Source organism: Marmota marmota, unplaced genomic scaffold, assembly GCF_001458135.2.
Source record: "Marmota marmota marmota unplaced genomic scaffold, marMar, whole genome shotgun sequence".
NCBI classification, from domain to species: Eukaryota; Metazoa; Chordata; class Mammalia; order Rodentia; family Sciuridae; genus Marmota; species Marmota marmota.
The window spans coordinates 325213-352468 of record NW_026000108.1 but is presented as its reverse complement, the minus strand read 5'-3'; the positions used below and the strand labels follow the sequence as shown (position 1 = coordinate 352468).

General features: G+C 42.3%; 1 protein-coding gene across 8 annotated transcripts in view; it reads right to left on the bottom strand.

The window, feature by feature from the left end:
- The window catches only part of Pigg (phosphatidylinositol glycan anchor biosynthesis class G), a 49965-nt gene extending 22885 nt beyond the window's left edge, over positions 1–27080 (bottom strand). For 2 of the 8 annotated variants that reach the window (XR_007340922.1, XR_007340921.1), the window contains exons 1-5: positions 26706–27078; positions 25707–25912; positions 20614–20823; positions 19135–19323; positions 18182–18323 (exon numbers count right to left, since the gene is read on the bottom strand). Coding sequence is in view for 6 of the 8 variants with exons in the window: in XM_015481826.2 (XP_015337312.1) it covers positions 18182–18323; positions 19135–19323; positions 20614–20823; positions 25707–25912; positions 26706–26859 (901 nt within the window). In the remaining 2 variants the exon portion in view is untranslated. Of the gene's footprint in view, positions 1–18181; positions 18324–19062; positions 19442–20613; positions 20824–25706; positions 25913–26705 lie in introns of those variants that run through there. The other 6 variants (XM_015481826.2, XM_048783975.1, XM_015481827.2 and 3 more) reach the window with 6 other exon arrangements.
- Between the last annotated feature and the right edge of the window lie 176 nt (positions 27081–27256).

Here is a 27256-nt window from a genome sequence, read left to right as displayed (position 1 = left end):
CAATGGAACCATCATGGTGAAGATTTAAAAAGAATAGAAAAGAAAAGCCCAGGGACTCTGCCAGTTGGCACATTGCCATTGTGGACGTTCATATCTTGTTTGCTTAGTCCAAAGCCTTCAGTTCAGACAATGGTAGAGGAAGAAGAAGACATAATGATTCAAGTAAAAGAGAAGGTCTCTCAAGTTAGTCAGACAGAGGAAAAGATTCAAGTAAAAGAGAAGGCCTCTCAAGCTAGTCAGACAGAGAAAGAAAGTGTAAAACAGAAAAAGCCATCAGGGGGAAAGTTACAACAGGAGACTGCTACTAACACCTTTCTATCACCAGAGGACGTAAGTGTCCAACTAACAAGGCCACCTCCATATGCTGGGAGGTCCCCAACCCCCGCAGTTGATAGTTGGGATCCTGAGACAAGATCTCAAATATTAACATGCCCTGTATTTGAGGCAGGAGGGCAGCGATTTTACCAAGTTTTAAATTTCAAAACAGTGAAGCAGCTAAAAGAGGCTGTAACAACCTATGGTCCTCAAGCACCCTTCACTGTAAGCATGGTCGAATCCATTAACAACTTGAACATGACGCCAGCAGATTGGGCTAATATGTGTAAAGCTGTGCTAAATGGAGGACAATACCTGTTATGGAAGGTTGCCAATGAGGAATTTTGCAAGGAGACGGCTAGGCGAAATGCAGCAGCTGGTTATCCTCAGAGAAATCTAGATATGTTGTTAGGAAAGGGACCTTATGAGGATCAGCAGCAACAAATTGCATATGATCCTGGTGTATATGCACAAATTGCTGTAGATGCAATTAAGGCATGGAAGACTTTACAAGGACATGGAGGTTTACAAGGTCAATTATCTAAGGTAATACAAGGAGCTAATGAACCTTATGCTGAATTTGTAGATAGGCTTATTCAAACAGCTACCAGAGTTTTTGGGAATACAGAACAAGCAATGCCATTACTAAAACACCTGGCTTATGAGCAAGCGAATCGTTGGTGCAGAGATATCATTAGACCATGGAAACATGAAGATTTAAACACATATATTAAATTATGTAGAGACATTAATGAACAAGAGCAAGTCGTGGCAGCTGCAGTAAAACAGGCTTTAGATGCCAGAGACATTAATGAACAAGGGCAAATTGTGGCAGCTGCAGTAAAACAGGCTTTAGATGCCAGGCCAAGAACATGCTACAATTGTGAACAAACAGGACATTTTAAAAGGAATTGCCCCATTGGAGGAGGGTTTAACAAAACTAGGTATCAAAGGAGTAGAATACCAGGTATTTGCCCACGATGCCGTAGAGGGAGACATTGGGCTAATGAATGCCGTTCTCAAACCACCATAGAGGGTACTCCATTATCAAAAAACGAACAAGGACCAGGTGTTTATCCACGATATCGTGGAGAAAGGCATCGGGCTCCATTGCCAAAAAATGGACAGGGGGGCCCAATGCTCCGGGGCCCAAAACCACAAATATACGGAGCACTGGAGGAACCCAGCAACCCCATCAGGGTAGTGCCCAGGACACATTGTCCATCAGATCCCTCATCAGACAAACCAGAGGGAGCGCAGGGTTGGACATCTGCGCCTCCGCCAGAGCAGTACTAACTCCAGAGATGGGAGTTCAAATCATTCCCACAGGGGTGAAAGGACCTCTTCCCAAAGGAACAGTAGGCTTATTATTGGGACGCAGCTCTTCTACTCTAAAAGGACTTATGATAAGTCCTGGGGTAATTGATCCCGATTATGAAGGTGAAATAAAAATTATAGCCAGTTCTCCAAAGGGTATATCAGTAATTTCACCAGGAGATAGAATAGCACAGTTACTAATAATACCCAGCCTACATGATAAATTTTCCAGTCGTACTGTAGAAAGAGGTTCCAAGGGATTAGGCTCCACAGGTGTAGATTGGGCTATGCTTTCTTTAAATTTAGATTCTCGCCCCATGCTAAAACTAAATATTCAAGGACATGAATTTAATGGGCTACTGGATACAGGTGCAGACCTTAGCATCATCTCTCGTCAAGAATGGCCAAAACATTGGCCATTACAACAAGCCACTCAAACGCTTCGAGGCCTAGGAGTGGCGACTAATCCCCATAGAAGTGCAATGGTATTAGATTGGAAGGATCCTGAAGGATGTGAAGGAACTATACAGCCATATGTATTGGATCATCTTCCCGTAAATTTATGGGGACGAGATGTCCTAGATCAATTAGGTTTGACATTAACAAATAACATCAACCAAAATGCACCCACTATTATGACTAGACAAGGTTTTAGGAAAGGAAAAAGATTAGAAAAACAAGAACAAGGTATAGCAGCACCAATACAAATAGATCAAGGAACAGACAGACATGGGTTGGATTTTCAGAAAGGGCCACTGAGACAATAAAAATTACTTGGAAATCAGAAAGACCAGTATGGGTTCCTCAGTGGCCCCTGACTAAAGAAAAGATACAAGCAGCCCATGACCTGGTCAAACAACAATTAGCAGAAGGACATATACAACCTTCTGTATCTCCCCATAATACTCCCATTTTTGTCATCAAAAAGAAATCTGGTAAATGGAGATTATTGCAAGATTTAAGAGCCATTAATAATGAGATGGTTATTATGGGACCTGCTCAATCAGGGATTCCTCAATTGTCTGCTTTGCCAAAAACCTGGTATGTTTTAGTTATAGATATTAAAGATTGTTTTTTTTCAATTCCAATTCATCCTGAGGATAGTCCACGTTTTGCATTTACTATCCCTGCACTGAATCATGAAGGTCCTGATCAGAGATATGAATGGAAAGTACTCCCTCAAGGGATGGCTAACAGCCCAACTATGTGTCAAATTTATGTTAACAAAGTAATCCAGCCACTTAGAAATCAAAATCCTGAACTACAAATATTTCACTATATGGATGATGTATTATTAGCACACAAAGATAAAAACACATTGCTAGAATGTTATGCCACACTTACAAACTTATTAAAAAATTATAATCTAGAGATAGCAATAGATAAAGTACAATTAAATTTTCCAATTAATTATTTAGGAGTTCTATTATCCTCAACCATGGTCCGTCCACCAAAAATTCAAATACGAGTAGATCAACTCAAATCACTTAATGACTTTCAAAAGTTATTAGGAGACATAAATTGGATAAGGCCTTATTTAGGTATACCAACAGGAGAGTTGGGACCTTTATTTGATATCCTAAAAGGTCCATCAGATCCAAATTCACCCCGAATGTTAACGCCTGAAGCAAGAAAGGCATTAAAAATCATTGAAACATATATGGAAAATATGCATTTGGATAGAATTGATATAAGTTTGCCTTTATTATTTATTGTACTACCAACAAAAAATATTCCTACAGGAGTATTTTGGCAAGAAGGTCCATTATTATGGATACATTTATCTTATTCTCCTAACACTATTCTTACTAGGTATCCTGAGGCTGTAGGACAATTAATACTCAAAGGAATAAAAGCAGCAAAGGGAGTGTTTGGAATTTCTCCCAATAAAATTATTACTCCATATACTATGAATCAAATTGATGAGTTAGCTAATGAGTTAAATACTTGGGCAATAATCATGTGCAAATCTAATGTTTCATTTGATAACCACTTACCATCTAATCCTTTATTGTCTTTTTGGTCATTGCATCCTGTAATTTTTCCAAAAATGACAAGAAAAACACCTATCATGAATGCTCCAAATATATTCACTGATGGGTCAAATAATGGTACAGCAGCAGTAGTTACCCCTGATCAAACTTTTACATTTTTAGTACCCAAACAATCAGCTCAAAAGGTAGAGCTTAATGCAGTTTTACAAGCTTTTGTGATGTTTAAAGATTCTGTATTTAATTTATTTTCTGATAGTCAGTATGTAGTTAATGCTATAGTATCTCTTGAAGATGCTGGTAGGATTTCCCCTTCTTCTACTGTTTTCTCTTTGCTTTCCACTATACAAAGTCTAATCTGGGACAGAAAAGATCCATTCTTTATAGGACATATCAGGGCACATACAGGATTGCCTGGAGCCCTTAGTTTGGGCAATGATTTAGCAGATAAAACTACACATGACATACATATTTTCTCTACACTAGAAGAAGCTATAAATTTTCATAAAAAGTTCCATGTCAATGCTAATACTTTACAAAAGCGTTTTAAAATAACTAAGGAACAAGCTAGACAAATAATAAAACAATGTCAAAATTGTGTGACCTTTTTACCACAAGTTAATCTTGGAGTCAATCCTAGAGGATTGATACCTAACCATATTTGGCAGATGGACGTCACACACTTGCCAGAATTTGGAAAATTAAAATATTTGCATGTTACAGTTGATACTTCTTCTGGATTTTTGATGGGCTCCCTTCATGCCGGAGAAAAAACTAAAGATGTTATAGCTCATTGCTTACAAAATTTTGCCACTGTGGGTGTTCCAAAACAGTTAAAAACAGATAATGCCCCTGGTTATACTTCTACCTCTTTTAAACAATTTTGCTCAACATTTGGCATTACTCATATAACAGGAATCCCATACAATCCACAGGGACAAGGCATAGTTGAAAGAGCTCATCAAACTATTAAAATGTACTTATTAAAGCAAAAAGAAGGAATTGGGAAGGGGTATATATTCCCCAAAGATAAACTTAAAATAACCCTTTTTACTCTAAACTTTTTAAATTTGGATTCATCAGGACTTAGTGCTGCGGAAAGGCATATGTGTCCAAAAAATGTACATAAGCCCAAGGTACTTTGGAAGGATATTCTAACAGGACAATGGAAAGGTCCTGACCCAGTAATTGTCTGGAGTCGGGGGTCTGTTTGTGTGTTTCCACAGGGAGAACAGCAGCCGATTTGGATTCCAGAGAGATTAACCAAGGTCCTGACCCAGTGATTGTCTGGAGTCGGGGGTCTGTTTATGTGTTTCCACAGGGAGAACAGCAGCCGATTTGGATTCCAGAAAGATTAACTAAAGCGATTTCTACAGACCAAAAAGAAGATGATTTGGCTCAAATCCATAACAACTGATATCCAAAACTCCAGTTTGGCTATTCTTACATCTGCAACAGAACCAGGATGCTTTTTTCAATATCTATTTTATTATTGCCCTTTGCCATATCATGAAGTTCTATTTTGTTTTTTGAGCTCATACAGACCTAGGTTAATGTTTTGCTGATCAGTTCTATTTTTTGACTATAGAGTTTTTAAACATTGCAATGGAGATTTCACCTGTAAAAAGTTATAAGGCCTTTACTATAATGTTATGTGTTGTATGTATTATATTATGTGTGCACACTTGTGTTTTGTGTTATATGTTTGAATGTATGTATGTCCATATATCATATATGATGAGCGCTCATGATAAAATGGATCCAAATATTTTTTTTTAATTCACGTGATTTAAATGGTTTAATTTAATTGGGTAAACAGCTGTTAAAGATTGTTTTAATATGTGAACACAAAAGAAGGTTAACAGATCTGTTTGTTTACTTTCACCTTTCCTTTTCATTATATTTAATAATTCTCTTAAAGACAATGTAAATTGTTAAGAAAATTGTTTTCTTTTAGTGCCTTCTGTAATGTTACATAATTTTTTCTTTAGCCATTATTGCCAGAATTCCTATCTTCATCCCAGTGCTGGTGAAGTCAAAGATAAAACCAATCTACAGCTTCTACAATAGCCATCACTGAACTGCTTGCAGAACTTGCCTGGACACATTGTGAGCTCACCTGTATGCATTGTGAACTATCTGTTGGTGCAGCGACTTGTGGTAGTGTTGGGGTATTTTTGCTGATGATGTCACCGGTGGTACAATTTTTCAAAGGAGCCCTCAATTGGCTTAATGTCATGGCATTTTGCATCCTCCTCTACTAGTGATGGTCTAAAATTTGGGGGCCAACAGAGGTGAGGCAAAGAACCTCACCCCCCCACTGGTGCAAAGGCCTATCCACAAGTATAGCTGTATGCTGGACCGGTAGTCAGTGACGGGTATGATCCAATTGCAGTGGTACCAACCTAAGACAGGAGGCTGACGCCTAGAGGTCAGTTCATCCGATGACGGGTAAGGACCATATGTTGAATTGGACTGCCTAACAGACACGGTCCCTAAGCCACATGCTTGTTGTTTAAACAGAGAGGGGGAGATGTTGAGAGCCACAGCCAAAGGGGCCCCAGCAAACTTCCAGCTGCCAGCAAACTTCCAGCTGCCGGCTGATGATTGGCTCACAGCGGCCCCAGCAACATCTAGCTGATTGGCTCCTCGGCCCCAGCAACATCTAGCTGATTGGCTCCTCTGCGGTGATGCTCATTGGACTGTTTCCCTGCCCTTTCAGACCACGGAGCTGCTCATTGGGGGACTTTTTTTGGCTCCGCCCACGTGACCCAGCCAATCGGCCTCAAGAGCAGGAGGATTGTGGGAGGTGGAGAGAGGCTTGTGTGGGAGAGAGAGGCTTGTGGAAAGCCGGTGGTGGCAGTTGAGGCTCTGAGGATTTTTCCTGAGAGGCTGTTTTGTTTGGCGTGTGTGGTTCTAAAAATAAAGTTAGTTTCTTTTGACAAGTGGCTCCTGATTGTGCCCAGCCAGACTGCGGCAGCCCAGCAAGGTGTTGGTCTCTTGGATACTCAAGTGTGACTCTGTGCAGATTTTACTTTAATTGTAGTAATTTGTGGCTGTGCAGACTTTTTCATTTGGTCAAATTTATTTTCTCGACTGATCCTTTAACAATGGCTTCTGGGTTGTGCTTAGAAGGAACTTTCCACTATGATTTTATTATTTGTTTACTTCCAGTGTGTGTGTGTGTGTGTGTGTGTGTGTATTTAACAATAAGCTAAAACAAAACAAAAGCACAACACAGATCCACCCCCACCTGCCCAGGTCTCACACACTCCTGAGATCATATATCTGCCAGAGATGGCACAGGTGAGTCATACGCCCCTAACTATCAACTTTGGGTGCTGATAACCAGGTTGGGAGGTTGAAAGTGAGGGAGATGTAGAAGGGCTTAAGCAGCCAGGGCAAGATGGTGAATGAGGAGGTCAGAGGCAGGACCAGAACAAAACAGCATGGAGAGGGTTTTCTGATGTGGTCAATATCCTGGTTAACAAAAGTGCTTGTGAACAGAAGCACTCTCTTTTTTTTTAAATTTAAAATTCCAGACAGACACTTCTGTACTTGTGCTCGTAAGCAGGGGATCTGATAGAAAAACTGAAGTAGACAGGTAGACAGAAGGAGCACCCATCGATAATAGTGAGAAGAGTGTGGACAGGGGAGGAAAGGAGGAAATTCCAGAGACCATAAAAAGAACAAGCCAAAACTCCCCCACCAGACACCCAGCTCTGGGGCCCCTTCTCTTTAGAAAGTCTATCTCTGTCACTTTTAGAATAAACCTGCTGCTTGCTTGCTCTCTCTGTGTCCTGTTCTTCAATTCTTTGCTGAGTGGAGACAATGAACCCAGTACTCCTAGAGGGTAATGAAAGGACAGAGTAAGGTCTAAGCAGTTCATTGCATCATCCTGAATATGAACTGGAAGAATACAAACTCAAGCCTGTTTTATCTTAGATTTCCTTACTCTGCCCAGAGAACAGAGGGGCCAGCATCAGCAGGCACCTCCCTCTCTGAGAGGGTGGCCCTCAAACAGTACTTCCACTCAAAGGAAAAGGTGGAAGCTGATCAGGTCTCAAGGACACCGCACAATGGACTAGCAACACTGCATAGACCAGAGGGCCAGGAGAGTGGACAACTACCACCAAGGCCTTGTCTAAAGGACTCAGGAGCTGATACAAAGATATTCCCACTGGCCAAAGATGTGGCAATTGAATACTAAAAATAACTGATGAGTGGAATCAAATCAACATGCCTAACTCCATAAGTTCACAACGATACTAAAAAGAAGAGCAAACTTAGTTGTGAACTCATTCATCAAAATGAAATTGGTGAGGAATAACCCCCATTTCTTGTCTCTTTTTTTTAAATTTAAAATTCTTTTTTTTAATATTTATTTTTTAGTTGGACACAATATCTTTATTTATTTATTTTTATGTGGTGCTGTAGATGGAACCCAGGGCCTCGCACATGCTAGGCGAGTGCTCTACCGCTGAGCCACAACCGCAGCCCGCTTGTCTCTCTTATATAAGTGATAACATTGGGCAACAGAAAAGCAGGCACACGGGGGAGCTTTCTTTATAGCATTATTCTGGCTGCTTTGGTTTGAAGGCATCTCCCAGAATTGTGTGATGGAAGCATCATCTCCAATGCACAGTGCTAGGCCTGGGTCCTCTGGGCAGGCGTCAGCTTATGAGGCCAATGCTGTTATTAAAGGGCTTGGCAGAAGGAGTGAGTCCTTCTTGCCCTTCTGCTTTCTGCCATGTGAATATCAGCACCCCTCCCCTTGGTAAGAGGCAGCATTTAAGCTCCAATGTGGAGATGGAGTGCTCCATATTTCATGTCTTGGCCTTGGCTTTTCCAGGCTCTAGAACTGAGAAATAAACTCATTTTCTTTTAAGTTATCTATCTGTGGCATTCTATTATAGCAGCTCTCATGGACTAAGGCACTGGCTACGAAATACCTATAATATATTACCTATAATTACCTATAATATAATACCTATAGGAAATACCTATAATAGTTAAAACAACATGGTTTGCAAACTCCACTGAACTACTGGACCTAGTTGACATTCAATGGCTGCCAGAATCACAAAACAGCAGATAGCCAGAGACTATATCCTTCCTGGGGCAAGCAGCCCTGCTCAGACCAGACAGGACAGACCAAACAGACCAGAAAAGGACAAACCAGAACAAACCAACCAGAGCAAATGAGACCAGACCAGAATAAACCAGAACAAAGTAGACCTGACCAGAACAAACCAGACCAGACCAGAAAAGAATAAATCAGAATAAAAAACGAACCAGAACAAACAGACCAGACCAAAGCATACCAGAACAGACAGAACTGAACAAACCCACTGCCTGAATCTGCTTGGTGTCTGGGTCAGAGGAAACCCATAGGATGGACAGAGAAAGTCTCAGTTAACAGTGAAGAGAACAAGCAGCAAAATCCATTGCAGGAGACTCCGTGGGACAAATAACCGGCTTCTTCAACAGTAAGTTGTGGTAAAATATAATTTCAAGATATTGCTGCTTCTATCAAGGGATAACAATAAGGACCTGGTAAGAAGTCACCAAGGTCCCTGTGGGCCTGCTGCACCAGAGGTTTCTCTACTAGGGGTGCTAACAGTTATCCTGTCGCTGAGGTAACGGAGTCTTGCATGGGGTTGCTTATCTCTTGTTTCTCCTACTAACAGCTAATTTCTTATGATTACCCTCTCACTAGTCATATAACCTAATACCTCCATATTCTCACATCCTACCTCATAAACATCTCAGCCAACCCCCCAGGCCCCCTTCTTCCACTAGAAACTGTAAACCATTAAGCAAACCTATTGACTATATGGTAGAAGATAACCGGACTCATCATTTCTGATTATAGTGACAAAACTATAAATGTAAAAATAGAAGCTAACTGATATATGGCTGCACGTTGGGTACACTGAGTGCTGTAATATTGATTTCTTCCTTAATAGTGAGGTATAGATAACCTATAGGGACACTATAAGACAATAGGGCAGAAGCTATGATACTTCAGATAACACTGCAAGAGAGAAAGATACATAGACATCATGAAAAAATAAGGGAGGAAAGTGCCCCCAACAAACCAAGATACTACAACAATAGAATCCATAGATAGCACAATAGGTGAAATATCAGAGAAGGCATTCAGAATATACATAACTAAAATGATTTGGGAATTAAAGAACGACCTAAGTGAGCAGATAAAAGCAAAAACCGATCACTCCAACAAAGACATAAGAGACCAAATACAGGCAACCATCAATCACACCAACAAAGAGATAGAGCAAATACAGAGGTTGCAAGATATTATTTCAAGAAAGAGAGAGAGATACTGAAAAAAATAAAAAAACCAAACAGAAATCTTTGAAATGAAAGAAACAATAAGACAATTAAAAAACTCAACAGATAGCATCACCAACAGACTAGATCACTTGGAAGAGAGGACCTCTGATAATAAAGACAAAATATACAATCCTGAAAATAAAGTTGACCTCACAGTGAAGATGGTAAGAAACCATGAACAGAATATCCAAGAATTATGAGATACCATCAAAAGACCAAATTTAAGATTTATTGGAATAGAGAAAGGTTCAGAGATTCAAACCAAAGGAATGCACAATCTCTTCAATGAAATAATATCAGAAAATTTCCCAAGCATAAAGAATGAACTGGAAAATCAAATATAAGCAGCCTACAGGACATCAAATGTATAAAATTACAACAGATCTACACAAAGACACATTATAATGAAAATGCCTAGCATACAGAATAAGAATAGATTTTTAAATGCTACAAGAAAGAAAAATCAGATTACCTATAAGGGAAGACCAATTTCGATCTCAGCAGATTTTTTTAACCCAGACTGTCAAAACCAGGAGATCCTGGAACAACATATACCAAGCTCTAAAAGATAATCGATGCCAACCAAGAATCTTATATCCAGAAAAATTAAGCTTCAAATTTGACAATGAAATAAAAACCTTCCATGATAAACAAAAGCTAAAAGAATTTACAGCAAGAAACTCTGCACTTCAGAACATTCTTGGCAAAATATTCCAGGAGGGGGAAATGAAAAACAATAATGAAAATCTGCAAAGGAAAGAACTACAGTAAAGGAAAAAACAACCAAAGGAGAAATCAAGTTAAGCTAAATACCAAAAATAACAAAAATGACTGGTGATACAAATCATGTCTCAATAATAAGCCTAAATGTTAATGGCCTAAACTCACAAATAAAAAGACATAGGCTGGTAGATTGGATTATAAAAAAAAAGACCCAACAATATGCTGCCTTCAAGAGAATCATCTCATAGGAAAAGACACCCACAGACTGAAGGTGAAAGGTTGAGATAAAATGTACCATTCACGTGGCCTACGTAAACAAGCAGGGGTTTCCATCTTCAAAACAAATAAAGTAGACTTCAATTCAAAGTTAATCAAAAGGGATAAAGATGGACATTTCATACTGCTTAAGGGAACCATTAATCAACAAGACATAACAGTTATAAATATATATGCCCTAAATAATGGAGCATCTATATTCATCAATCAAACTCTTCTCAAGCTCAAGAGTCAAATAGACCACAACACAATAATTCTGGGTGACTTTCACACACTTCTTTCACCCACTGAATAGATCTTCCAAACAAAGCTAAAAAAAGAAACTATAGAAATCAATAATACAATCAATAACTTAGACTTAACTCACATATATAGAGTATATAATCCATCAATGAGCAAATACACTTTTTTCTCAGCAGCATATGGATCCTTTTCTAAAATAGACCATATAGTATGCCACAAAGCAAATCTTAGTAAATAAAAAAGTAGAGATCGGCATTCTATCAGACCACAATGGAATGAAATTAGAAATCAATGATAAAATAAAAAATAAAAGATACTCCAACACCTGGAGACCAAATAATATGCTATTGAATGAACAATAGTTGCAAAAGATATCAAAGAGGAGATTAAAAAATTTTTAGAGGTAAATGAGGACACTGATACAACATATCAAAATCTCTGGGACACTATGAAGGCAGTTCTAAGAGGAACGTTCATAGCATGGAGTTCATTCCTTCAAAGAAGAAAAAGTCAACAAATAAATGACCTAACATTACTTCTCAAAGCCCTAGGAAAAGAACAAATCAACCCCCAAAGCAGTAGAAGACAGGAAATAATTAAAGTCAGAGCTGAAATCAATGAAATTGAAACAAAAGAAACAATGGAAAACATTGACAAAACAAAAAGTTGGTTCTTTGAAAAAATAAATAAAATTGAAAAACCATTAGCCATGCTAACAAAAAGAGGGAGAATACTCAAAATTACTAACATCCGTGATGAAAAAGGAAATATTACGACTGACACTACAGAAATACAGAAGATAATTAGAAATTATTTTGAAAATTTGGACTCCAATAAAATAGAAAATATCAAAGGCATCGATATGCCCAAACTAGATTAGGATTATATACACGAATTAAACAGATCAATTTCAAACAAGGAAATAGAGGATGTTATCAGAAGCCTATCAACTAAGAAAAGCCCAGGACTGGATGGATACACAGCTGAGTTCTACAAGACCTTTAAAGAACTAACACTAATACTTCTCAAACTATTTCATGAAATAGAAAAAGAGGGAACACTTCTAAACACATTCTATGAGGCCAATATCACCCTGATTCCAAAACCAAAGACACATCAAAGAAAGAAAAATTCAGATCAATATCTCTAATGAATATAGATGCAAAAACTATCAACAAAATTCTGGCAAATTGAATACAAAAACATATCAAAAAGATAATGCACCATGATCAAGTAGGGTTCATCATAGGGATGCAAGGTTGGTTCAACATACAGAAATCAATAAATGTAATTCATCACATCAATAGACTCAAAGATAAAAATCATATGATCATCTCAATAGATGCAGAGAAAGCATTTGATAAAATATAGCATCCCTTCATGTTCAAAATGCTATAAAAACCAGGGATATTAGGAACATACCTCAACATTGTAAAGGCTATTTATGCTAAGCTCCAGGCCAACATCATTCTAAATGGAGAAAAACTGAAAGCATTTCCTCTAAAAACTGGGAAAAGACAGGGTTGCCCTCTTTTACCACTTCTATTTAACATAGTTCTTGAAACTCTAGCCAGAGCAATCAGATAGAAAAAGTAATTAAAGAGATACAGATAGGAAAAGAAGAACTAAAATTATCACTATTTACAGACAATATGATTCTATACCTAGAAACCCAAAATATTTCACCAGAAATCTCCTAGAACTAATAAACGAATTCAGTAAAGTAGCTGGATATAAAATTAACACCCATAAATTAAAGGCATTTCTGTACATCAGTGACCAATCCTCAGAAAGAGAAACTAGGAAAACCACCCCATTTACAACAGCCTCAAAAAATAAAATACTTGGGAATAAACTTAATGAAAGAGGTGAAAGACTTTTACAATGAAAACTATAGCACACTAAAAAAGAAATTAAAGAAGCCCTTATAAGATAGAAAGATCTACATTCGATAGGCAGAATTAATATTGTCAAAATGACCATACTACCAAAAGCACTAAATCAGATTCAATGTAATCTCAATCAAAATCCCAATGATATTCCTCACAGAAATAGAAAAAGCAATCATGAAATTCATCTGCAAAAATAAGAGACCCAGAATACCCAATGCAATCCTTAGCAAGAGTGAAGCTGGTGGCATTATTATTCTAGACCTTAAACTATACTTCAGAGCAATAGTAAAAAAAACAGCATGGTATTGGCACAAAAATAGTCCTATAGACCAATGGTACAGAACAAAGGACACAGAGACTAACCCACATAACTACAGTTATCTTATATTAGACAAAGATGCTGCCAGGCATGGTGGTGCATGCCTATAATTCCAGTGGCTCAGGAGGCTGATGCAGAAGGATTGCAAGTTCAAAGCCAGCCTCAGCAATTTAGCAAGGTGCTAAGCAACTCAGTGAGTCCCTGTCGCTAATAAAATACAAAATAGGGCTGGGAATGTGGCTCAAGTGCCCTGAGTTCAATCCCTGGTACCCTCCCCCCGCCAAAAAAAAGTGCCAAAAATGTACATTGGAGAAAAGATAGCCTCTTCAACAAATGGTGTTGTGAAAACTGGAAATCCACATGTAACAAAATGAAATCAAACCTCTATCTCTCACTATGCACAGTATTCAATTCAAAGTGAATCAAGGACCTAGGAATTAAACCAGAGACCTTGCGCCTAATATTAGAAAAAATAGGCCCAAATCTCCATCATGTCGGATTAGGCTCCAACTTCCTTAATAAGACTCCTATGGCGCAATAATTAAAACCAAGAATCAATAAATGAGATGGATTCAAACTAAAAAGCTTCTTCTCACAAAAGAAACAATCAATGAGGTGAACAGAGAGCCTACAGAATGGGAGAAAATTTTTACCACAAGCACATCAAATAGAGCACTAATCTCTAAGATATAAAAAGCACTCAAAAACCTTAACACCAAAAAACCAAATAACCCAATCAATGAGCCAAGGAACTGAACAGACACTTTTCAGAAGATGATATACAATCAATCAACAAACATATGAAAAAATGTTCAACATCTCTAGCAATTAGAGAAATGAAAATCAAAACTACTCTAAGATTTCACCTCACTCCAGTCAGAATGTCAGTTATCAAGAATACAAACAACAATAAGTGTTGGCGAGAATGTGAGGGAAAAGGCACACTCATACTTTGCTGGTGGGACTGCAAATTGGTGCAGCCAATCTGGAAAGCAGTACGGAGATTCCTTGTAAAACTTGGAATGGAATCACCATTTGACCCAGCTATTCCATTCTTTGGCTTATACTCAAAGGACTTAAAAGCATATTACAGGGACACAGCCATATCAATGTTTATAGCAGCACAATTCATAATAGCTAAATTGTGGAACCAGGGCTGGGGTTGTGGCTCAGTGGTAGAGTGCTTGCCTAGTACGTGCAAGGACCTGGGTTCGATCGTCAGCACCACATAAAAATAAATAAATAACATAAAGATACTGTGTCCAACTACAATTAAAAATATTTTTTAAAAAATTGTGGAACCAACCCAGATGCTCTTCAGTAGCTGAACGGATAGGGAAACTTTGGTACATATATACAATGGACATTACTGAGAATTAAAAGAGAATAAAATCATGGCATTTGCAGGTAAATGGATAAAGTTGGAGAATATAAAGCTAAGTGAAGCAAACCAATCCCCAAAAACCAAAGGCCAAATGTTTTCTTTGATATGAGGATGCTGACTCATAATGGCAATGGAGGGGGAGCATGGGAGGAATGGAGGAACTTTAGATAAGGCAAAGGGGAGGGAGGGGAAAGGAGGAGGCAAGGGGGTAGGAATGATGGTGGAATGAGTAGACATCTTACCCTAAGTACATGTATGAAGACACGAATGGTGTGAAATACTTTGTGTACAATCAGTGACTTGAAATATTGTGTTCTATATGTGTAATATGAAATGAATTGCATTCTGCCATCGTGTATGACAAATTAGAATAAATAAATAATAAAAAAAGGAAAGAACAGCAGTGGAGGTGATCATGTAGACCTAAGAGATAGTGCAGAAGCACATTTCTTCTGCTTCCTCTGAACTGATTAGAAAAGCAATGATATAAAACTGTATGTATACCATCCTGCTGCCAGCAGCCAGCTGCCAGCAAACAGAAATGCAGCATGTCTGGCAGGGCAGAGCTGTCCAGGAGGAAAACACTGATGCCCTCCCAAACACAGCACACAGTGTTCACAGCAGCAAAACAGAAGCAGCCAAGGGCCCCTCCACCAGTGAATGGGAATGTGGTCTGTCCACACCACGGAATATGGTTCCACAACAGAAAGGAACAAAGACCAATGAGCCTGGAGAAGCATTACCTTAAGTGCAGCACTGAGGCTACAATGGGACTGCTTCCCTGCATGTGACACATTCAGGAGGACCATCCACAGACACCAAAAGCAAAGCAGTGACTGCCCACACTGTGGGGAATGGAGGGTAGGGGCCAAAAGCAAGGGGCCTCTTTTTGAGAAGATGGAAATGTCCTAAAATTGACTGTGATGACTCGCCCATCTCTGTGAAGATACAATAGGGCACGTAATATGGCTCAAGATGTGGCCAATGGCGGTTAAGAAGCACCTGCTGCTGGGAAGCCACACAGAGCCACTATCAGGACCCAAGCCCGTTGTACCCACAGCACTCATGGACAGTGCCACTGATTCTTTTTTTTTAATATATATTTATTTTTTAGTAGTAGATGGACACAATACCTTTATTTGTTTTTATGTGGTGCTGAGGATCGAACCCAGGGCCTCACGCTTGCTAGGTGAGCACGCTACCACTGAGCCACAACGCCAACCCTACTGATGCTTAAATACAAGCCTTAGAGATGAAATGTTGGCATTCTGTTACACAATGACTCTAACATTCCCACATAAAGAATGTCAGCTTGACAGTCTCTTTTTCACCTTCTCCATGGCAAAGGCTGTGCCTGCTCCCTTTTGTTAATCCAGTGGTGCCCAGCACAGCAGCTGGCTATCAGAGGTGCTCAATAAACCCCTTTTGAGTGACCAAACAGTGGATGAAGGAAGGGGCCCTCTTTCAGATATGAGAGATGCACAATGACCTTGCCCAGGGTGTGGATGTGGAATCAGGCACCAGAACTGGTTGCTGTGGCTCAGTGTGTACACCAACCAGGAGGCAGGCTTTTAAGCTGTCACCGGGAAAGGCTGGGTTATAAGAGCCAGTGATACATCTTAGGGGCCAGACACCCAAGAGGAGAAAGCTATGAAGAGCTAGAAGCACGTGGAAGCACTTCCCGAACCAATCCTCCCTTAGTTTGAAGATTCATTCATTTAGCAAATAATTCTTGGCACCTGTCACACATCAGGCAATGTCTGGGGCTCTTGGCATATAGTGGTCCTGCCCCCCTCTGGCTCAGTGTGGAAAGAGAAGGCAGATTGTTGTGAATCCCACAAACAAGCCTATAATGACAAAGCTGGTGAAGAATGATGCAGGGAGCAAAGGGTGCAGTGGAAGAGCTGATAGGTGATGTAACTTAGACTAGGACCAAGGGGCAGGAGACCACAGGGGTGAGGACAAGGGTGTTGGCAGGTGAGGAAGTGCCTGCTGAGGGCAGAGGTAGGGTACATAAGCAATGGGGAAAGTGGCTAGGATGAAATAGTAGGGCTGGCAAGAAGCCTTTCTGGGATCTTTATCCTAAGTTTAACCACTGAAAGGTTTTATGTACAGGGAAATTTGATGGAAAGGAATGTGGAGAGTGAGGAAGAAGTGGGGCAAGAGGGACCCATGTGGATAGTGGTGACATCTGCTGGCAGGGATAAGGAAGGACAAACTTGGGAGACAGTTCAGGTGTGAAGCTGCCACACTGGCTCTATCTGTGAGATCCAAGTTCAGGGGCAGGGGAGCAGCAGGGTGTATATAGTTTTGGAGGTCAGAGAGTGGAGGAAACCTGGCAGGTGTGGCCTATCTGTGGTATTTTCAACCACTGATGAAGAAGTGGACAAGCACACCCTTAGGAGCTAGGGTAGAATAACACAAAAAGGCAGACTGCAAAAAAGATCAGGAACGAGGCTGAGCTAGCAATAAGGACTGAGAAAGAGAGCTGGGAGAAAAATCAGAAAAATGGGCAGCTCCAGGAGCTTTGGGGCCAGCATGACTGATACTGCAGGGTGGGTGAGACCAGAGTTAGAAACTATCCAATGGACTCAGCTGCATAATATAAATAATTGCTGCATCCACTGTGAATGTGTCAGTCAAGTTGTCGAGGCACAGGCCAGACCCATGGGGACTGACAGGATGGCAGGGTGGGTAGCCCTGAGGAACTTACAGCACTGTGGGTCAGAGAGGGTGTCACATCAGAAACTGAGGAATGGGCCTCAGCCAATCCTGCTCTGACTGCGTCTCCAACTGGCCGACACTGTTGTTCAATGTGTGGCTTTACACAGCAGACATATTTTTAAAAGTTTACATATTCACATTTCCTTCAGTCATACATGCAGTTCAAATTTCTAAAAGCTGCTGGCAGGTTTTTTTGTGGGTCGAGGGGTACCAGGGATTGAGCTCAGGGGCACTCAACCACTGAGCCACATCCCCAGTCCTCTTTTGTATTTCATTTAGAGACAGGGTCTCACTGAGTTGCTTAGCACCTCACCATTGCTGCAGCTGGCTTGGAACTCGAAATCTTCCTGTCTTAGCCTCCCGAGCTGCTGGGATTATAGGCGTGTGCCACTGCACCTGGATGCTGGCAGTTTTCTTTTAATAATTCCAGATACCCAGGCAGTAACTTCCAACAACAAAATTCCTATACAGAGTATTTGTATTTTAAGAATTACAGCCAGGGGTGTGAATTCCAAATCCTTACTGCCCCTCTCCCCTTAATTCTTATTCCATATGGCTTACGATATTTGAAACCTGTTTAGTTTTTAAAAATTAAAACCAGACAGTTTCACAATGTTAAACGCTGCTAAGTTCTCACCGGGTCTCCTTTCAAATGAAGAGCTGATTAGGATCAGAGGTGTGCTTACTTCCTCTGTGGAAGAGGCCCCATGACTCCCCGTCTCCGACATGCCGTGGTCCCCACAAAGAACCAGCAAACTGGGTGAGAGAGTCTCTCTCTCCTGAAAGGCAAGGGGACCGGGTCAGCTGCCATCACACTGCAGAGCATGTGATCCTGCCAAGGAGCAGTGCAGATTTTAGCTCTCCTTCATCAATGGGCACTCCTCAGCAAACTGGATTTCTTTTTCCATGAGCCTAGAGCCAGACTGAAGGGTCCGAGTCAAGCGATGGCATGGGAGAAACACACTGGACCAAATGTAGCTCAGAGAGTGCAGGAAGGCTGTTTGTGGTCTCCCAAGCTAAGGATTTGTCATTACCACTTCCATGCCCCAGGCATGAGACTCCCAGTTTCCTCATCTGTCAGTGGATGTATTACAGGACTGTTTGAGGATAAAACCCCAGCACCCAGAGAGAGCTTTGAGCCACGTAAGGAGATTCCATGGGCCTTTACTGCTCCTGTTGTGGCAGCCAGGCTCCGCTGGGCCTCTGCTGCTTCTCTGGCTGGCACCCACCTGCAGGCAAAGTGTCTACCCCTCTCTCCCTTTAATTCTCTGCTCACACTGTGCAGGTCTTCACAGAAGGCCATTTAAAACTATGGCAGGTCCTCAGAACAGGGGTGCCGCTCCCTCCGCCTGTGTTCTCCTTGGCACCAATTGCTTTTGAACATACTGGTTTCTTGGTTATTACCTTCTTACTTGCCTCTCCTGGACAGAATATGAGCTCCACTGCCAAAGAACAGTGAAATGGAAGGTGTTCAGGATTACTGGGAAGACTGAGCATAGCCAGGAGTGTGGCACTCACCTAAGTAGGTCTGTTCTCTGAAGATCAGCAATGCTAAACCCATCCCCATGCGATGAGCCCCAGAAGTCTCACCTTGGACAGGAGTGAGGTGTGAATCTTCATCAGGATGCTGTCCATTTCACTAAGCTTGCGCCCAATCAGGGGGCTGTTGGGCCCAGAAATGTGGCCAATGTGGTCCAGGCCCAGGTAGTGGAGGATTAGCATGTCCCAATCTCCTCTTTTTAATACTGTATCCAAATGCCTTGTGACGTTATCATCTACCTTTGAAGGGGAAATGTGCATGTAAATGGCTTGTCCAATTTTCCCTGCCAGGGAAAAAGCAGCCGCCATTTTAAAATCTAGGGGTTTATTTTACTTTAGGTCACAGGACTCATGGGAACTGAAAAGACAAAACACAAACCGAGACAAAACAAAAATCCTTATGTCATTAAAAATAAGTAAATGAACATTAATATTAGATTAAGTCTCACTGCTATTGTTTTTATTTCTCTAAGTTGTGGACAGGACATATCATACAGATAATTTAAATGAGCAAGGGCTGATATGACAAAAAATTTTTCTGTGGGATCACTGCTAGGCTTAACTAAAAGCTACCCAAAGGAGCAAGTTAAATTGTCCCCAAGTTGCCATGGGGTAACAAGGGCAACGGGCAGCTAAGACAGGACAGTACCCAGAGTTAGAGTAACCAGCAGTCCCATGAGAAGGCTATTCTTGGAAGGAAAGAGACAGCACTTATGGGCTCTTGTTTCTAAAACAAACACATGATGGAGAGATTAGCAGCTGAGCAGCTCCCGACCTTGCTGGTAGACTGCTCAGCCCTGACCCCTCAGCTAGCCCTTTCCCTCCCCCAATACATCTACTGCAGAGAGAAGTGTTCCTGTGCACAAGCATATACACTGTGGGAAGTGCATTACTGCTGGTAAGTAATGTGGTGCCTGCCCTGGTAGATGGGAAAGGGCACACCTTTGGAGAAGGTACCTGTGTGAGCAGGACCACAGATGCTCCCCAGCTGTGGCACACTGAAATCTGAGGCCATCTGATCCCAGCTGCCAAGATAGACATGCTGGTATACTGGTGCTCCTGCTCCTGGAGCCAACTTCTAGCACATGAGTCTAATCCTACTCTTCCTTTGCTGGAGTCTGCACCCCAGCATAGGCCAGGGCCCCTCAGGACCACCTGCAGAACCAAAAAGCTAGAGGATCCCTGGCAGTGGTGCTACATCTGTGCTGTACTGGTTGCTGCCTCCCTGTTCTGCCTGCTCAGGAAGCCCCCACTCACCCATCAGAGTCTGCCCTGACAGCTCATCTGCATGGTGCCCTTCCCCATCCTCAGTGGGTGTTCAGCTATTCTGTACATGGGTTCCGTAGACTTCTCCTCACACCCACACCTGGGTGCATGTCCCCAGTTGTGACTGATTACACGGATGAATGATGGTTGCAATTTCCCACACTACTCCATAAATTAATAAATGTCACATTCAAAATAACACTAGATGATGGTGGTGCCAGGCTCTATCTAGGATGGCATATTTCTCTTATTTTAAAAACTGACCTCTGTATAATCTGACACAAAAAATGAGGTTGTTCCATCATATTCCACAAAATGCTTTGGAAATAACTTAACCCATGTTTCATCTCCATAAAAGATCACTCTCTTCCCAGCTGCTTTTGCTTGTCTGATCACACTGTCTTCCAGTAGTGCAGGAGAATTGAGGTTCCTGATGACATCTACAAAGCCAGGGAGGCTCCCTGTCATCAATGCCTGTGGGAGAAAACACTTTACAGTTAGACTGCTGAATCCAAAGGCACAGCAACAGAGGCAAAAGACTACCTGACAACCTGACAGGTGAAATGTCTGCCCAATACTGGAGGCTGAGCCAACGTGAGGATAGCACCTGTGTGAAGCAGGGCAAGCACAAAGATACTGCTCAAAACCAGCCAACCCAATAATGCAGACCTGACTAAAACAAAGAGCATGGCACAGAGCAATTCCTTCCCTGATAAGACAATAAAGGAAGAGGCTAGGAAGAGTCAGACAACAGCAGTGGCCAGAGAAGCCATGTGTTAGTGAGTTGAAACACCTCATGTGGCTAAGTACGGTGTACTTAAGTCACAAACTTGAGTTCCACTCCAAACGCGGACAATCCAGCAAGTCTAACTATCTCTGAATGATAAACAGGAGGAAAGCCACCTATACACATGACTCCTAGGAGCTCTCAAAGTGAGCAGGGCCCTTTGGCCACCTTCCCCAATGTTGTGTCATGTTTACTGGAAGGAGAAGGTGGGTGTGACATATTCTTGTATCTTTCTAATAATGCAGAATTGAGTCAACAACCACCCCCATTTTTTAGCATAGAACTTCAGGCCACAGTGATAGATCTCCATGGTTTGGAATTACACAACCACCCTCAACATCATCATCCAGGGACCTGTGCCACAGAAAATAGGAAAATGGACAATTCCAACAAGTGCAGGAATTCTGCCAAGACTTCTTCAATAGCAAATAGATGTGAATGTGTGTGCATGCATGTCAATGGAGATCAAGCTCGGAGCTTCACACATGCTGGGCTAGAGCCCTACTACTGAACTACACCTCTTACCGAAGAGAAATGTGAATTAACCAGACATCTGGAATGCCAGGGGGCTTAGCAAATACTCTCCCCCAAGAGCGATGGAAAACAGGCAAAAATATCAAAAACAACCATTCAAGAAGTTTTGAAATTGACCAGAACTGTACAACCAACTGAGAAGCATGTATTCAAGAAAAACTACTGTACCTGTGGTTTCTCATAGGGCTGCTCCTGCCTCTTCCTATCCCAGTTCTGTGACATGGCAACCATGAAGAACCTGACCTAATGTGACTGTAGAAAAGCCCCATGCCCAAGAAGTTGTGCAATCAGGGAAGGCCAACGACACAAGCAAAAGCCCAGCCAGACATTTAAAATGGGGATCTAGAGCAAGAGACAGTTATAGCTGACATTTTTAAGCTCCACATATTTCTGGGAATCCAGAGTGGTAGCAAGAACCCCAGTCACCTGCTCCTTCTCCCTGAGCAGGGAGCCCTACTTAGAAAAACAGCGACAGAGCAGGCTTGACTGAACAGTGCCTGTGAGTTCCAACCTACAAAGAGGGTGGACACCATACTGCATGATGTGCTTGGAAAAAAATGATAAAAAATAACAAAACAAACAAAACCCTAACCACAATTAAGCAGAGACATCATTTGCTGCATACTCTGGGGGAGAAAGACTGTACAGACTAGCTCAAACAAATTCGTACAGAATAAGAGCAACAACTACCACTACTGCTCCCAGCATGGGGGTCAGAATTCAGATTTGAAGTAGGGTTGACTGGATATACGTTATCTGCTAAATCTCATCATATTGTATATACAAAAATATGTGTATGGCACTGTATGAAAATCATCTCAGCAAAGTTATTCTTTAAACTCTGAATGCAAATTCCATCCCCAAATCCTACTCTTATAGGCAACCAGGGACTTGAGGTGAGTGCCATTTCAGATTCTTTCCTATATGCAAACAATCTCAAATTCTAGAAACATATCATGAACCTCTTTCCCCAGGAAATATACCACTTTATTTAAAGACACTTTATTTAAACAGTTTCAAAGTGATCCAGTGTATGAATACACAACATATTTAACCAAGACCATCTTAATGAACATTTATTTTCCAATTTCCTGTGGAAGTGCCATTTGAGCTGAGGAACTGTAGAGGTGATATAGAGTTTTCTAGGAGAAAACAGAAAACTGCAAAGGCCCAGAGCAGAAAAGAACAGTGCACTTAAGGACCTGAGTCAGGCATGGCCAACATGAAGGAAAAGCATGGAAGGGGGTGAGCAGCTTGATACGGATGGGGACAAAGGGAGCAAAACCACACAGAGCCTTGAAAGTTGGAGCTCAGAGAGGACAGAGGCTAAGCCACTAGAAGGTTTTAAGAATGGCAGGAGTGTGATCTGACTGAGCCATACTTTGGGCAGAAGGAGGTGGGGGGAAACGTTTGTTGTCCTGGCTGGAAACCATGGCAGATGGACCACAGTGCTAACAGAGGAAATGATGGCCCAAGCTAGGGACACCCACCCACACCCACAATACCTCATAGCATATGTTCACCTCATTCCTTGTGAGGAACAGACACTACCAATCTTTTAATTTTTACAATGTGACAGACAGACCTGGTGTTATGGATTGTTTTTAATTTGCCTTGCTCTGATTACTAGTAAGGTTGAGAATTTTCTATGTTTACTGACCACTTCACATTCTTCCCTCATGGGTTTCTTTATGTCCTTCCCAGGTTTCCCCTGGATTGCCCATCCTGGATCTGATCCCACCTTACATATCATGGACTAACCACCTTATTTGTTTTGTCTACTGTAAATAATTTTTTCAGTTTATCATCTGTTAGCAAACTTTTTTGCCACATAAAAAGTGTCCTGCTTTCATGCAGTCAAATCTACTCGCCCTCCCTTTGTGGCTTTTATAAAGCCATTCCTTGCTCTCACTCTAGTTTGAGTTCCCACTGATTAAGGATAGCTGGTTCTACTTGGTCATCCCTTGGCTGTGGAGAATGCAGCTGGCAGCTGGGTTGCAGTTGCAGCTCCAGGAAATCTGAAGGAGACATCCATCTGTCATTAATGGTGTTGCTGTGGCTTTAGGAGGAGTGGACTCTTGACTTCTCAGAACTAGGGAAAGCTATGCAAACACGCTTTAAAGAGAACTTACTTTGTTATTCTATTTTTCAGTACAGTTGTAGGACACCAGAGGTTCTAGAATCAGACAAATAGGGACTTGCTCAGTTCTGATGCTGTGATTTTACCTCCATGAGTCTCTACCCCCTCCTCTGGAAATGGAGCTGAGCACAGTACCTTTCTCACAGGACCAACTCATGGGGCTCATTTGAGGGGAAGCCAACATGCTGGTCTGGACAGAACCCAAAGCTTGCAGAGTACTTGCACATTTTCTCAAACTGGAGTCTCAATGACATTTTTATTAAAAGAATAAAGGAGAAAAGGTTCCTTCCACAGTTCTGACAGGGCTTAATCTCTGAAATAAAGACATCAGTGTCCCTGGTGAACAGGAACCTGACACCTTTCTTTTAGCTTCGACAGTACGTTCTGCTTTCAACAGAAGAGCAGCTTCTGAGACTGCTCCTGAGCATGGTGATGCAGATGCCCTCCCTCACCCATCACTCCATCACTGTCCCCCTTTTCAATTCCTTTCGCATACTTATATTTTCTGTCTTTCCCATTAGAAAGTAAGCTTCATGAGGCTGTTGCTGTCTTGTTCTCCACTGAATCCTTCTAGTCTAGAACATGATGAGGTGTGTAGTAGCTGCTCAGTATCACTGAGTGAAAGACATACCACATCCCAAGGTGGCAGACAGCATGGGAAACTCACAGACAGAGTCATGGAATGATACAGCACTTACCTGCCTTCAGTCCAAACTTTTTCCATCAAGTGGACAGATTTACTGAACACCCACAAATACTGCCTCCAAGTCTTAAATCAAGTAGCAGCTCATTCTGATCCAGTCTTCGAACTCACATTATCAATCAGACACAGATTTTATACCACACAGCATGCAGTACAGCCACACTCAATGCCTCAGTTTCTTCTGCCCCCACTCCCATACTCATTCTACCAGTCTCTGTTTGAATGTCATTTCCTCATACAAGCCCCATACCCACATTGGGTATCACATTCTATTCTTTTCCATCATGTGCTCATCACACTTTAACACTTTATAACTGCACATTTATTTTATGCTTATTTGTTGAATAGAATGTCTATGTATCTCTCCAGAGACTAAAAGCCCCAGGAAAGCAGAGATACTAACCCACCCCCAGCGTATCCCCATCACAATATCAACATATGATAATCTATAGATAAAAATTTCCTTGGGCTGGGGATGTGGCTCAAGCAGTAGCGTGCTCGCCTGGCATGCGTGCGGCCCGGGGTTCGATCCTCAGCACCACATACAAACAAAGATATTGTGTCCGCCGAAAACTAAAAAATAAATATTAAAATTCTCTCTTAAAAAAATAATTATTAAAAAAAATTTCCTGAGACAGTCAATAGAGTTTTATGTTTTTATTTATCCATGATTCTTGGGTAAAGCACTAGGTACTTGAAAACCACTCTTACCAAGCTGAATGGGTTTACGTAGTAGAATTGTAAGGGCAGGTGATACAGTTTGATCTTATGTATTCTGCAATTTTGGGCAAGTCAAATAATTATCTGAGTTTGCCTTCTTATGCATAAAGTCAAGATTAGACTTGGCAACTCAAAACTTTCCTTGCAGGGTTGTAACTAACCCATTGGTGATTAAAGAGAGTAGGCTACAGAGAAGGATGTCTCTTGGGCTGGCCTGGTTGATCTGGCTTTAAATCCTTTTTACTTCCCATGATGCCTGAGCTCTGGCTACTTGACAAGGGACACAAATCACAGGTCTCAGCTCCACCCTGACTGTGAAGCATCGTTAATGTTCTATCACCCCAGTAAAACTGACAGCACCAAACTAATTTTCACTTAATGGAAACTGGGACTCCAAACAGAGGATTACAGAATCCCTGTAAGCCTTCAAAGGAGCCAAACCATGATTTACAAAAAAATCAAGTCAAGCTTACCTTGATTCGAGGCATAGTCACTGTGGGTGGCTTTGCTTCAGCCACAAAACTGTGAGATGCTCCTTTTTCCACAAGATAACTTGTGTAGGGCATATACTTCACACCCTTTGACCCAAACACAAAATCATCTCTCAAGGCGTCTATCAGCACAATGACAACTTTATTGAAGAGAGGAGGTGGTAGCTTGGTCCAGTTGGAACGGGCTCCTAAAAGCGTTTGAAAGAAAAAAGGGAAATTACAATTTAAACTTACCATTCAAGCGCCTTCAAAACCTTGCTTCTGTCTGCTTCTCCAGCATACAACCTGTCCTATCTGTGTATGGCAACCCAAAAGAAGGGCTGTTCTTGGTAGGCAGTGCTGGAGAGAAGAAGGTGTTGATAGTGAGTAAGCACAGGGAGCCCCAATAATAAGCAGTGGATTGCCCTTAGTATGGCAAGGAGTAACTGGGGCAGGGGAAGTCCCTACATTAAAGTCCCTGAGTGTCCCATTCAGGAACACTGACCTTGACCTAACGATGGGTGGCTTTGCAAACTGCATTTACATGGCTGGTGGCTGGTATTCTGTGGTCCTGGTCCAGAACCAGGGAGCTTTTACCTAGTGGGTACTGTTGTGTAGGTGAGGGACAGGAAGGGGCCTGATGCAGAAAGGCCTTAACTACCGTGGTCTAAAAACAAGGGGGGCCGGGCTTGGGATAAAACAGAAAACGTGAGGGATCAGCAGCAATGTGACCTATTCGGAAAAGTTGGGGGGGGGGCCCTCTGGATGGGCAGAGGGAGGGATGGAGCCTGGGTACGCGGAGCTGACTGTGGTAATCCAAGGAAAGTGGCGGTAGGGTGCCAAAGTTGTACGGCACTGAAAAAGGCACCAGGGCGGTAAAAGCGGTTTCTCGGGCTGGGGACCACAGGGGAAGAGAAGCCCCTCCCCCGGGAAACGTCGGGCTCAGGGGGAGCGTCCTCTGCAGGAAGCAGGGCCGGGGGACACTGGCGAAGGGATCCGTACCAGCAGCAGGCTCGGGCGCCGGGGGCTCTGCTCGGTGCTCGGTCCTGGAAGAGGAGCGAACGGGAGCCGGGAAGAATCCCCGCAGGAAGATCGCGACCCCAAGCACTTCAATCGCTACGCAGCTGGCAGCGAAGGCCCCGGAGCCCAACCGCATCGTGTCCACTCGTTGGGCTACGGAACGGGCGGGACTCCACCGAAGTCTCGCCCAGCGACCGCCGCTCCCGGTCCGCTAGCGGCTTCTGAGCAGGAACCGGCAGGCCTGACTGACAGGCGTCGCCCCAGCTTGGCGTCACGTCCGCCCGCGCGCCGGAAATACGCGAGGGGCGGGGCTCCCGAGTTCTGGGGCCGCTTTTCCCACGGGTCTCCCCCCTCAGCACCTGCCCCCAAGTCATTGTCCTCTGGCAACGTCCTCCCGAGCCCCAGCGGGTCCCGGTCCCTGGGAACGCACCAGCCCCGCCCCCTGGCAACGCCCCCACAAGCACCACATCCTCCGCTAACGCCCCCGAGTCCGAGGTCCCCGGTAACGCCCCACGAGTCCCCGCCCATCCGGC